At 40.0% G+C, this 14,348-nt stretch overlaps 1 protein-coding gene across 1 annotated transcript; it reads right to left on the bottom strand.

The window, feature by feature from the left end:
• Window positions 1-5,296: 5,296 nt before the first annotated feature.
• On the bottom strand, window positions 5,297-11,538 carry foxj1b (forkhead box J1b). The gene is made up of 3 exons (XM_034052013.3): window positions 11,320-11,538; window positions 10,225-10,897; window positions 5,297-8,198 (listed from the first exon to the last, which is right to left on the bottom strand). The coding sequence occupies exons 2-3, from the start codon at window positions 10,813-10,815 to the stop codon at window positions 7,353-7,355; spliced, it is 1,437 nt and encodes a 478-aa protein (XP_033907904.3). The 5' UTR covers window positions 10,816-10,897; window positions 11,320-11,538; the 3' UTR covers window positions 5,297-7,352.
• Window positions 11,539-14,348: the final 2,810 nt, after the last annotated feature.

The following is a 14,348-nucleotide window of genomic DNA, read 5'->3' as shown; positions in this document are numbered from 1 at the left end:
ATGCACAAAACTGCAATGTTGGGGTCTTGGTGGATTGAACCACTAGACAGCACTGCATCCCCAAACACAGCTGCCGGGCTGCTGGTATGTGAAATACGCCCAGGTTTCCCCAGGATTTCAACCTTTGACCTCCTGTCTCCTGTTGCAGGGTGTTTTTAATTAAAATCAGATTTTAAATATAAGAGCACTCTTTTTAGACCAAACCAAGTGGATTATTTTGATATTTACAAATCCAAGTTCTTTGTCAAACACATTCCACTTTAATATAAGAAAGAGGGTATTGCTAATGTGAAAACTCCACATATAGCAACTCAACAACATTGTGCATTATGTGCACTGACCACATCGACAGTTTGTTATCTGCTTGTGTGTTGATACAGTTTGTGTCGCTGTGTCCAAGCATTTGAACAGTTTTATCCTTAATCCACCCCAGATAACCCAGCTACCTCATATAAACATGTGTTAACATTTGAAATAGTCTATGTGAAGTGTACCTGCTGCTGAAACATTATTCTTTCCCATTTGTACAACAAAGCATTTGTATGGCCCATTCTGACATTATAATATGAAAAACTGAAAGAACCCAGTCTGTGCCAAACATAAAACACAGTGTTTGATAAGTTGGATGAGGTAGGGCCGTGTAGCAAGTGAAACCATAGCCAAAGCATGATATAGCATGATTAAAACACAGTGATGGGTGCTCTCATGAAAACACTCTTTTAAAAACACCTTTGATGGCAATACTCCAGTTCTGCAATGAAAATGGTTCGTAATAATGGCTAATAGTAGAACAAGGCCAATGGTATAAGCTATTGGTACAATGGTACCATTTGTTGTCATCATTTTTAATGGCACAAACCATTATAGTATCACTGTGCAATTATTATTATTATTTATTTCTTAGCAGACGCCCTTATCCAGGGCGACTTACAATTGTTACAACATATCACATTATACATTATTTCACATTATACAGATATCACATTATTTTTACATACAATTACCCATTTATACAGTTGGGTTTTTACTGGAGCAATCTAGGTAAAGTACCTTGCTCAAGGGTACAACAGCAGTGTCCCCCACTGGGGATTGAACCCACAACCCTCCGGTCAAGAGTCCAGAGCCCTAACCACTACTCCACCACTACTCCACACTAATGCCACACTGCAATATTAGTTCCAAATCCATTGAGAAATAATTGCTGCTGATAATGATGTGTTCTGATAATGGTCCCAGCCTTGACCTTACTGTCTTTGTGAACGTACCATTTGCTTTCTAACACGTGTCTGAAAGCATATTGTATCCGTTTGGCCGCCACTAAACTTTGTAAACCTTTGATTGGCTGAATGGACTACAGTTTGGGTAGGGATTCATTTGGCTTTACATCTAATTGCAGGGTGAGTGCACTCCAGATTGTGATAAAAACAACATGTTCTCCCCCCAGCTCTCTCTTTCTTTAGCTCTCTCTAGCATTATTTCAGGCTGACATTGTTGAGAAAGAACATTCCTCCAGTGGAGCAGTCCAGCACAGAGGAGCAAGAGAGCCAGCATAATTACACCCTGCCCCCTGCTCACTGATCCCTGTGTTCTCACCCCTCTTGGCACAGGCAAAAATGAACACAGCAAGGCCGAGTACCTCAGGCAAGCCCAGACCTGCCCAGCTCCAACTGGCACACTCCGTAACACCTTATGCTACGGTATGCAAGTCCAGGGCAAAGATTACCAGGAATTGCACACTGGGAGGAACAAGAAACAACAATAGAGTTATTAATCCAATGGGTGGAGAAACTCTACCCAGCAAGGACATGCTCAGACTTGACCCAAGTTTATTTATCTTTCGTTTGCTAGTCAATGTGCAAAAGCATCTTCACAATGGTAGAGAACAGAAGCTGGTATTTAAAACAATAAATAACTAATGAGATGAAAGGTTTGCACACAGTTCATGGCCAGAATGAAACAAGCTGATTAATGATGCAGAACAGTATGTGTTTAAATATGCTCAATGTGTGGCGCAAGGGCTTATGTTGAACGTACGCATTTTAATATTTTCCATCACACTTAGTGTCACTTTTTTTTCTGTTGTTGGTTGAGTATAACTTATTGCCTGTTGTCTATCACAAGGAGGCTGTGTGGTCCAGTGGTTAAAGAAAAGGGCTTGTAACCAGGAGGTTCCCGGTTTAAATCCCACCTCAGCCACTGACTCATTGTGTGACCCTGAGCAAGTCACTTAACCTCCTTGTGCTCCGTCTTTCGGGTGAGACATAATTGTAAGTGACTCTGCAGCTGATGCACAGTTCACACAACTTAGTCTCTGTAAATTACATTGGATTAAGGCGTCTGCTAAATAAACAAATAATAATAATAATGACCCCCATTGAAGAGGCCTTTATATGTCACAATGGGTGAGTGAAATGAATGGTTTGATCAGCAAGAGACATGAAAATTATAAATTCTTAAGTCAACCAATGACAGTAAGTCTTATATTTCCAGAAGACTTGTTCCTAGCATGGAAAAAGTCAAAGACAGGCACTTGGAGAAGTAAAATCCATCTAAAAGAAAACCAAATGTAAATATACCTGCCTCCATGTTGTTAACCAAAGATGATTTATATTATTTTAATGTACAGTTGAACCTTTCTCAGATTTTGAGCAAACTTTGGGTGACAGGAACTGATGACCTCTTCCCACTGAAACGCATACATAAAAACTGTACACGGATCCATACCCCTGCTGGTTTGTTCTGTGTATCTTCTCAGAGTGTGTCAATAACCACTCCACTGTCCGCCCCCTCACTCTGTCACCCAGTGAAGCGTTGCCTGAGAAGCCAGTGGAAGTGAATGTGTTCGAAGGGCTATCTCAGACTCCCACCCTGCATCACCGATCCCTGCTCTGCGTTAATCCAAGGGGGGTCAGATCCTAATGGAGTTTTAATTACAAGCAGTTACAGTGACTGTTGTGGCCGTGATAAAGATACTTTCATTGATGAAATAGAGAATGCAGCACTAGAAAGCAAGCGGTACTGTTTGTATTTATTTTAAAACATTTTAAGACCTACTGGTGGTATGAGCCATTTATTTAGACAACAAAGAGACCAGTACTTCAAGATTGTCTGATTGAGGTGTTATAGTCAGCAAATTCAATACATAGATCTTCAGCATGGGGATCTTAGGGCCAGAGGATTCCATATGGTACTGTAAACAAAGAACCAACCGAAACAATGCAAAGGGACAGTACAGAGATTGCAGTGCTGTGCGGATAGCCAGCACTATGGAATGTGAACTCAGTCGACTTGGATGACTAACTAAATGTGGTTAAGCTTGGATGACTAGTTAAATCAAGTGTGCTGTACCATCAATGAACACTAGTGATTGGAAAAAAATGTATTGTTCTTTTAAATAATTCTGTACATGTGAGCTGTTGATCAGAGATTCCAAAAAAATATGATATGCAGAAGAGCATCGCTTATCCTACTTTACAGCAAATATGGTAAAGGGTTATAATTAAATATTTCCCTAAGGACAACAAAATATTACACAATGTGTCTGGTGTCAGAGGTTCTCTCAAAATTAAGTATGTATCTTAACTAGCACTGACAGTTCACCACTAATGGCCTAAAATGGTTTTCTCCATTTTTTATACCACCTTGTAAATGACTTAGTCCACATCATCATGTACAATAAATGTCACAGCAGCAGCCTTGCAGTGCGCTGAGTAATTTTTCATATATGAATTTTCCAATTGCCTTGCAGTCAGAAGGACATTTCTGAAACTTTTTATGACTGTGGTTGTGCATTATTCTGTTAATCTCTTCCTTGTGCTGTAAAGGCATGTCACAGTTAAGCCCTTGACGTATATACAAATCGTATATGCTAATATTGATTACTGATATAATATTTATTTTTTCCAGTTCACAGCAAACAAATACAAAAAATTTAAACATAATCTACTTAAAAGTGCCCTTCCATTAAATAACTACTTTTAAGAGTAAGCAGCAGGGTTCTGAAAAATAGTGTTACACGTCCCCATGTGTTGCTACAACTGTTTAAATAACGTACCTGTCATTTTTCTTTTCATTGTTAACATCCTGACAACTTTTTACACTTATAACTTTAAACTCTGCTTCAAAGCTCTTTTCAAAATGGCCGCTCCAGTGCACTGATAGGATAAGGATTATTGCCCACATTGTCAAACAGGTACAGCAATAATGATCCATGATGTGGTACGGAACAGAAAAGCCAGAGCATTGTTGTTATGTTTTTTTGTTTTGTTTTGTTTTTTCAATAGCTCTTCCTGCAGTGATTAGAGGACATATCTCAAACCCCAGCGCACTAGGGATGCCATTTTGAAAATAACTTTGAAAAAGACTTTAAAGTGATAAGTGTAAAAAGTTGTCAGGATGTTTACAGAACCCCGCTACTTACTTTTTAAGTCTAGTCAAGTTTTTAAAACATACAAGCCTCTCATGAAAGTAAGTTTGGTGAAATTTATCCTACCACAACACTCTACATTTAAGGTTTCCTGTTCCTACCCTTATAAAAGTTGACCACAGTAAAAGCAAAACAAAGTGTATAATAAAGCATAGTGAAAGCATGGCAAACCATAGGTAAGCATTGTAAATTTTTTTAAAAAAACACAGTAAACCATGATAAACTTTGGTAAATGCATAGTATAACCATGGGAAAAGTATGGGAAAACTGCAAAAATACTGTGGAGATTTACTGGGATAAACTTTTATAAGGGACTTCCCTGTGCAGGACCTTACCTGAGTCACATCTAGTAATGGGAGGCTGATGAATGGGTATTATAGATCTTTGATGTGGAGCAGCTAAGACAGCGGTTCTCAAACCTTTTCTAGCTGGGACCCCTTTGAAATCACTCAGCTCTACTGTTTAAAGCCAATACTGACATATTATAGAAATACATCTGCAGCTATGAAGATTTTTACAAACTTTGATAGACTTTCATAAAACAACCACAAGATATCCACTGCCATTGACCAATTGACAGAGCAGCTATTGAAAAAAAAAAAAGAAGTGAGTTGATCTGCTGGTGGTGTGGTTTTTCCATGACCCCCCTGAAACTTTTCTGTGACCCCTGTTTGAGATTAAAGAGGTTTCAAGTAATAGTACAAACTAAATGAGACGTTGTATAACCAAGGCAAAACTGCAAAAAAACCTTTATAAGGGCAGTCAGATGAAGCAATGACTGAACTGTTTGTAAAGTAAAGATAAATGACGATGAGATATTTTGACAGGTAAGCACATTATATGAACTCATTAAGACACAAGACAATGATGTTTTTTAAAACCCACAATATTTATTGCAGTGAGGTCTTTCATACAGCTTTTGAATACAAAATGTGAGATTGCACACATTGGTGACATGCTTCATTAAGTCAGTAATTGACAGTGACCCCAGCAAACAAACACACCATATTTATAAACTTTTTTCTTAGATTTTTTTTTTAACAACCCAACCCTCCATATATATATATATATATATATATATATATATATATATATATATATATATATATATATATATATATATATATATATATATATATATCATTTAAAGTATTTTTTGGCTGCAGGAATCCCACAGTCCAGGCATTATTCTTTTGTAGAAGAAAACAGAAGCAGCTATGCCAATAATGAGTCCACACATGCTTTTCTCAGACAATCTGTGTTGTAGCTTCCAGCAAACCCTGTTTTTTTTTTTTCAATGGAAGCATACAGATCGCAATATAACCTGCAGTAAAATCTGGGAGCAGTGTTAACCTTTATAGAGTCTCTTTTTCCCACAGAGAAATGAATGTTTAAAACATAATGGCGATAACTGTAGAATGCCAGAACAGTCTTGAAAACTCTGTAGGAGTATTGTCAAGGGTCAGGACTCATCTCCACAAAGAAATACATTTCTGCATAGACCAAGCCATCAATTCATCCCATCAAGTCCCTGGAACATTAACTCTAGACAATCCTAGAGATCTATATGTTATCCCAGGGTTGTCAGTGTAAGTTCAGTTTAGCGTGGTCTTGTGAATCAGGGCAAATCTTATAAGAAAACACTGTCCATTCTAAACACCACCCACAATAACATGTTCTGATAAAGTACAGTACCTCACACTCACATTAATTAAAAAGAAATCCACAAAACTACATTTAACATGACTCTAATTGCAAAAATAACTAAAACATAAACAACAACAACAACAACAATAATATTCTTAATAATAATTTGAATAATAATAATATTCTAATGAAGTACTTTTATATTATTGCCCAGCCATTTTCTTTCGTTTTTAGTTGTAGTCGTACATAGTGGAAGTCAAGGCTGTATGCTGCAGGACAGCAATCTGAGTTACAAACTAGCCTAGAATCAGAGTGCAGAGCCGATGGGATTATCTACTGGTTACCGCACAAAATTGTAGGGCCTAGAAGCTCAAGTTTCTATACTTTTTATCATTAAAGTCAGTTTTAGTACCTGAAATTTAACACTCCGCGCACTCAAAGACTTTAAAACGCACAAACATTAGCGTTACATAAATGCAATAAACTAGTAAGAAAGGCTTGGAGCTCTGTACAAAGCATCAGAGACTTGAGCAGCATCACCCCTCGAAGAATTGATGCAGTCCACACTGAAGCTGCATTTAGATTAGACTGGAGTGGGGCCTTCAGCTGTGGAACGCATCACTGAATATAAGGGTGACGTAACTATGAATGACCTTGCATCAGTACTTTATTAAACAGCAATTAGCCTCAGCAGTCACAGTCACAGCTATTATACAGTGTATTGCATTATTTATCTTCAATGGCCAAAATACTTCTAATAGAGTCTAAAGGGCTAGGCATTACAACTGGTACTGTACTTAGATCCCAACAAATTTCAAAAACATGATATTATATATATATATATCCTTGATTTGATCATTAGCTTGCTGTCCTCCTCACTAATGCAACAGCATTTTCTTTTTTCAAAGTGGCAAGTGCATGCGACATCTAATTAGCATCCGTTCTGTACAATCAGGAAGGCTTTCACTCGCTTCTCCCTGTTCCTGTACAGCAACTTAATTTGCTTCGTTAGTGGGGTGGTACCAATCTGGTAATTGATCAATGAACAAACATTATGCAAGCCTTTTACGACTTGCTTTGCTACTGGAACCACTGACAGTGGTACGGCTTCAGTCAACTTATTACAAAATAAAATAGAAAAGAAGCATCTGTAGTTTCACTTGTACAAAAACAAACATGGTGCCTTCCTGTCAGTGCTCTATAATCAAAGAGCTTAAGATGCTAATGTAGCAAAACTTTAGTCTGTGTCCTTTAACTTGGGAAAAGGATGGGCGGGATGTCACAGATAGGCTTCGACTCTCTCCCACTGCTGCATTTCGTTGAAAAAGCTTTCGCAGAAGTTAAAGCTCTGGTCGAAATTCAAAGGGATGGCCTGCACCTCTTCCTTGATCTCCTCCCAGGGGTGTCGCGGGGGGTCTGAGAAGAAAGTGAACTCTTCGAAATGCTGTGGCTGCTGCTGCTGCTGAAACTGCAGATTAGTACCGCTGACCTCTGCAAAGCTGCACTGCGGCTCCATGCTGGCCGTGCACCACTTGCTGTTGGTGTTAATGTGGTGTCCTTGAATGGTGAGGTCCAGCTGCTCACAGCCCAGGGAGCTGAGGGCTGCGTTAATGTCCAAGTCTTCGAAGTTGCTGCCATTTCCGTTGAAGACTTCATCGAATACGGTCGCCCAGTCAAAGTCCCCTTTCAGGGCCTCCGTCTCCTTGATCTCCTGTGCCAGCAGGGGCGATTTGGAGCTGCGAGCCACCTTGCCATTCCTCTTGGGCACAGGCTGCTTGCGCTTGCTGCCCGGCCGGTGCACCTCCGCCGGGGAGATGAAGCCAGTCTGGGTGTGGTGGTGGTTGGTGCCCATGTGGTTCATGCCCATCTGGTGCCCGCTCGTGGGCTGATGCAGATAGCTGTGACCCGGAGGGCTGCAGGAGGCCTCGGATACGGGCAACACCTTGCTCTGGTACTGGGGGTTGAAGTGAGTGGCAGGCATGCGCCTCCTCTTGAAGACGCCGTTGACGAACATGTCAGCATACTGCGGGTCGATCTGCCAGAAGCCGCCCTTGCCAGGCTCATCCTTCTGCCTGGGCACCTTCATGAAGCACTTGTTGAGCGACAGGTTGTGGCGGATTGAGTTCTGCGGATGAAGAGAGTGTCGTTAACATCAAATCATTTCGTTTTTTCTGCAGGTTTTCATCAATATAACTACAGTTCGTCTGTCATAGTAATTTACAGTTAGATTTGCAGTATAGGCATAGTGCAGCTATAGCAGTTCAGTCAGACTGTAGCCCTTTGGTTCCAGTGTGCAAGAGGAAGCAGTAAATCAATCGTGAACTTGCAAGTAGCAGATATCTGAGCCCTAGGATAAAGCTTGATTCTCTACTGAAAAATATCTATTATGCTTTTTCTGTAAATAAAAGATAAGGAATTGATTTGTAGCCCAAATGACACTTGAAATCCCCATATCTGCTTGCCATTTGTCAGTAAAATAAATGACAGGTTCAAACACAAATGTGGACAAATGACAAATGAACTATAAACAGTCCGTGGAAAAGGGAGTTAAAGAAAACACAGAACCTATTACTGATTCAAAAGCGTCTCTGTCCCAATTGGCCATGCAGGAAAACTTCAGGGTGAATGTTGTATGCTGTAGTACTAATACAACTGCAGTACCATTAGTATTCTACATTTTTTTCCATATGCGCAAAAAGGGTATTGATGTGACTAAACACAAATGCTTGTCTTTACAGTCGGTAGCTGCGGGCAACTGTCTATTTGCACGTTTTGGAGGGTTATCATGAGTTCACAAGACCGGACGGGGTTAACTAACATAGTGCAAGCAAGTGCTCATGATCAAACCTTTACGCATCCGCTGCCGTCTGGTGTCCGGTTCGCCTGAGCTATGGGGTCGAGTTGCTTTCGTGCCTGGCTCGCAGACGCTGTAGTCAAATGTAAATAAAAAAAACGGGACCAGCAGCCTTCAAAAATATAAGCCTGCTTGTGCATTTAACATCAAGCGCATCTTGCCGCACTCCTGCACGGAGTCTGTTTCGGCCCCTGTATCGCTTTACATGACCCGGTTTCAGTTACAACAACGTGCCAAGGAAGGTGCAAAGCAGCGTAATTAAGCACGAGAGCTTGCTGTCATGAAATGTTAACAGCGAGTCTGTGCAGCACGCGGCACTTCGACCTGAGTCCTTTGTTTATCTGTTGTCAGGAAGAAGGAGGTAAATATGTATCCTGTGAAACAAACTCGTCACCCTGCTTCTCTTTCTAATGCAATGTTATTAAACCAAGGTTGTTGTTGTTGCTGCTGTTACTCATGAAGTAGGGTACAGTATACAAAACGATAGCACCGTACAATAAGTGTCTATTAAAGATGAATATGTTACCTTCTACACTAACAGTTAAACTCCCCTATAATTATTTATTACGATGGACAGGCACGTATTGTAAAGTGTAGCCCACATGCAATGCCACAGGCTTAATTAAGTAGGAGAACTGTTAATGTAGCTGTAGCCCACTACTGTATTCGTTTACAACGAACAGTGCTGCAGGTTGCGAGAGAAATAGGGCATTGTCTCTTTAAGAAGGTGCAGTGCAGGGTCTCCTAGACATCTGCCCGGCACGAGGATTGTGTAACCCTGACTTACACCTGTTGTCTCTGCAGTGCCTGAACAGCTGATACATTTTTAACACACGTGGCTTCATTTTAGCACCTGTAATAATAATAATAATAATAATAATAATAATAATAATAATAATAATAATAATAATACATTTCTGTTTAGGCGATCTGTTTTTTAATTTTTTAATTTTTAATTTCTAAACATAGTGTAAATAATACCTACTAAATATATACCTTTATGTAACCAGAACATTTAAAGAGAAAGACGCAAAACACTATGGTGTGGATGCTAATATATCTATTTAAAAAATGGGATGAATAGAAATTAGACGATGCGGGTTACAAGAGTTAATTACCATGTGTATTCAATATCCAATGGGTTTCATTAGTGTCAGATAGGAAAGGGTTGTATTGCTGTGACAGTGTGGGCTATGGATACCAGGGATCACGTATTTCTGAACAATTGAAAGAAATACCCTAACCCTCCCCTTCTTTCTAGTAAAGCCGCATTAATTATTGAATCGGTCTGACTCACCTGCCAGCTGGGTTCGGCGTGTCTGTAATAGCAGAAATTATCGGTTATCCAGTTGTAGATGGCCGAGAGGGTGATCTTGGTTTTCCTGCTGGCTTGCATTGCCATGCAGATAAGGGAAGCGTACGAATAAGGGGGCTTAACATGTGCATTCGTCTTGTAGTCGATCTCTTCAGGCGGGCTCATAGGGGCAGAAGTGTGGTGGCTGTGGGCTGCTTGTTGCTGCAGGTAGCTGGTACTCCCACCGGGCGAGGATCTACTGGAGGTGGAGGCCGAGGTGGGGTTACCCAGGCTGAGGGGCATCCCAGTAGCCGCTGTGTCGCCAGCGGGCGGGCTGGCTGGGGCATCCGCGCCCGGCACGTGGAAGTGCTTCTGGTGGAATTGGGGGTGTATCTGGTGGTGAGGGTGGTAGCCGGAGCTGGGGGGTCTCTCAAGGTTAGCGTTGAGGATGGAAAAGTCCTGCAGCCACTGGAGGCTGGTGAGGCTATCGTCCAGGTTCACAGAGCCGTTAAAGTTGTCCTGGTCTTCCGGGTGAAGCATCATCCACTTTTCCTTGAATTTGGTGGCAATCTCTGGGCTGGTCAGTACTGGCATTATGTAGGCTACACAGTGATGGAAGGATTTTTTCTTCTATTCTTTAATGTGTTTTTTTTTTTAGCATCAACGCAAGTTCTCCCTGTGCAGAATATACAATACAAAATGTTATACCGCAACAACAACAAAACAAGTAGTCCTGTTATTAATTGTATTTAAGTAAAGAAAAAAGAAACTATATATATATATATATATATATATATATATATATATATATATATATATATATATATATATAAAATGTTTTCCAGTTGTTACGATATCAAGTGGTAATGTTTGTATATAATACATTTACATTAAAATCAGTCATGCCATGCAATACAAGTTACTGTATGTTGAAGTTAAAATACATTCTTTAGCTCTTGCCACAAACTCAAATGGCTTGCAAAGGCTTTTATCACTAGTGATATGTCCCCACTAACATTCACTTCACATATCCTTATTTCTTTAGCGATGCTCCATGTCTTGCAACCTGTTGCTTCCTGCAACGCTGTCGCACATTACCTTGCTCCTCCAGACTTGCTATGAGGGTGAAGATCGCTGGTGTGCAACAATTGTTTTTGATAAGGTCTGCAGCTTAAATATTCTGATGCAAAAGTAAAGCAGTTTTGCAAAATAAAAGTGTCATTTTAGATCCCTGCCGGTACAGCGCGCAATAAATCCATTGCAAGGCTTGCATTGGTCAGATGGGAACATTGCAGCTGTCACATCGCCTTTTTTAAAGTCTGCCAAGGGTTTTAATGGCTCTTTAAACAGATCTGAGGGCTCTGATTGGTTCCTTGGTATCCAGGTTTCACCTTTCTCCACTCCCAGTGACGCCTGGAATGGGGGCTATGCCCTGAAGCGCTTAGGGATCCTAGAGATGATGCGCTGTGAGAAAAAAACGAACGACATGCAACTCGAGTTTTTTGTTTTCTATTGAGCTTTAAAATTCTCATTTAGTTGTGTATGTAACTTTCAAATGGTTATTGAACAAGTATGCTATGTCTCGACTTTCCCTAACCGGTTTCAGAATGTCTAAATGCATTTTGTACAGTGAGCACTAAGGTTTAGTATTTTAAGACTCGTGAGTTTTGCCTCTGCCCCTCATTCCCATCCACTATGTATTTGTAGCCTGTTTTTGTTAGCATATTGTATTCAGTATTGTACATTATCACTTTTTGTTATACCATTCTGATGGCATTATGTTTGAAACGCACGTACGTACTTGCACAGCGCATTTACCGACCCCCTCCCCATGACATTAAGAATCCTTTCTGTATGTATGTATGCATGTATGTATGTATGTTCATCATGTTTATATATACTATTACTGATGTGTTGTAGCTTTCACTGACCCAAGAACAGGTGAGTGTACGCAGGGAATGCAGCAATGGTGACAGTGTTTCTGTTTCTTCTAAGCGTTATCTGACGATCCATTCATAGCACTAACGCTGTGAAGGCAATCTTCTTATCAAATCATCAGGCAGACCTCGCAGGACGTCACAATGTTGCGAAACAGTAATACTACTAGACCTATAGACCGACCTGTGCAGTGTGTGCGCGCCAGCGCTGAAAACTCGCGCCAGTCAGCCCCGCGTGTGTTTGCACTTTGTCCCCAGCATTCCGCAGCTACAGTTACTCGCCAAATAATACACATCACAATGCATCGGCTAATTATAGCGATCAATATCCAAGCTATATAACACGTACAGTCTGCATGTAGGAACTTTGCACCGCTGTATCTTTCCAGGACGAGATGTCAAACTGTTTCGATCACCCACGAGCATACTTCATATAGAACAGTGTGTATGCAGAGTTTCCAAGGGGGTCACAGGGCTACAACAGAAGTATATTCACATACGTTACATCAATACATAACACAGTCTAGTACAGCATCATCAACATAGCCCATGTATAATATATAGAGCTGGCAGAATTGGTGAATTGTTTGACTCAGAGGAAGCTAGTATAATACAACTCTGTACACTGAAGTGTTTTAATTACTGTTTTATTTATGCAAGTCATCTTAAAATGGGTCTGAATTCCCATTTACTGGTTATTAGGCCTATGGTAGTGTATATTCATGTTTGAAAGAAAATACAATATAGATGTGAGTTTACAGTTTCACCGACAGTAATCATTGTGAGGCTTGTTTTTCAAGATGACAGATATAAACACTTTACTATGCTCATTTCTTGTTTAAATAGTGAAAAAAAAAACATTGTCTTTGTAAGTTTGTGAAATGTAAAGAAAACGGTGACAAGGTGCAGATTTTTTTAAAATATATTTTCCTGAGGAACGTAGGTTTCAGTGAAACCCAGCGTTCCTGGGACGGCTGATGAGGGTGGTCTATACAATTACTGTATTGATAAATTAAATGTGTACAGTAATAGGAAACTTGATTCATTGTAGATGTGTATTTAGGTAAACACGTACTGTTGAATTTCTGTTTATGAGCTAAAGATGTTACATTATACTGTTTACTCCTGAATGGTATTTCTTAATTCAGATTAAACCCAGGTTGAAATAATATAGTGTAAAGTGTAACGGTAGCCTGTAGCTTTTTGGCAGTTAGCCCAGAAGATAGAAACAGTTTAACTTTTAATTCATCATTCATGCTATTTCAACATTGTGTGACACAGAAAGCACCTTAGAAGGGGTCCCTTATTGGTTTGTGTTTCAGGGATAAATCCCTCCTAGTTGTTTTCAGTGCCAATAAATTGCATCATCATGCCGTGTATTGATGCAACATGTGTCATAGTGTAACTATTCAGAGATTATCATAAAGCAAAGTGTTTGTTTTTGGTTTTAGAGCTGTTTGCACTACCACATGAATTGTTGGAAGTGAACGAACGCCCCGGGGGAATCCTACATAAGAGCACACAATCTTGAAATCCCCATTAAAACGAGGCTTGTGCGTGTTGAAAACCTGTCAACCCGCTGCTTACTGTAAATGTAATTCTTGCAAAGGAGAGGTTCTAGTGTAAAGCCCACACAGAGCTGTCCTACATGTTCAACAACAAATTGTGTTTTAGAATAATTACCAAGTATCGTTTTTTCTTTGGGGGCAACTTAATAAATAAGTCATTTATCATCTTTTGGAAAACGATTTATTTTGGAAATGCTCAAATTAATATAATACAACATAAATTAAAAAGTGTAGTAGTTTTACGGAGTGAAAAAAATATCAATAAATACGGTACTGCTTTGCTTAGCTTTTGACATTCAAAGGAGGGTAGATAGCACCATCTAGTGGCGACAGTAAATGCTATGTTTGTACCGTTTTGTTTTCAGGTGCAGAACTGTAAAGGGACCTGGGGCTGTTTTCTGTATTCTGGTTCCGATCTAAGAAACGACTTGCAAATGTACATACAAGGCAATACCTGCATAAGGAAACAAATTAGCCAGAGACATCGGTTTCTTTACACAGAGCCAAAACATTTGTTTTTCACATCACATCATGGCCAATATTGATGCCTCTTACTGTTCTTGCTTTAATTGAGAGGAACGGTACTCTGATATGGCAAGAGGTTAAATCATGTGCCAGTTAG

Source organism: Acipenser ruthenus, chromosome 22 (assembly GCF_902713425.1).
Source record: "Acipenser ruthenus chromosome 22, fAciRut3.2 maternal haplotype, whole genome shotgun sequence".
NCBI classification, from domain to species: domain Eukaryota; kingdom Metazoa; phylum Chordata; class Actinopteri; order Acipenseriformes; family Acipenseridae; genus Acipenser; species Acipenser ruthenus.
The sequence above is the reverse complement of the archived record's forward strand: the minus strand, read 5'-3'. Positions and strand labels throughout refer to the sequence as shown.

Bases quoted from the DNA above. Each gene is read 5' to 3' on its own strand.
- foxj1b (XM_034052013.3), bottom strand. From the start codon at position 10,815: ATGCCAGTACTGACCAGCCCAGAGATTGCCACCAAATTCAAGGAAAAG. The intron at 8,199-10,224 runs GTGAGTCAGACC...CTTCATCCGCAG, and splicing joins ACGCCGAACCCAGCTGGCAG to AACTCAATCCGCCACAACCT.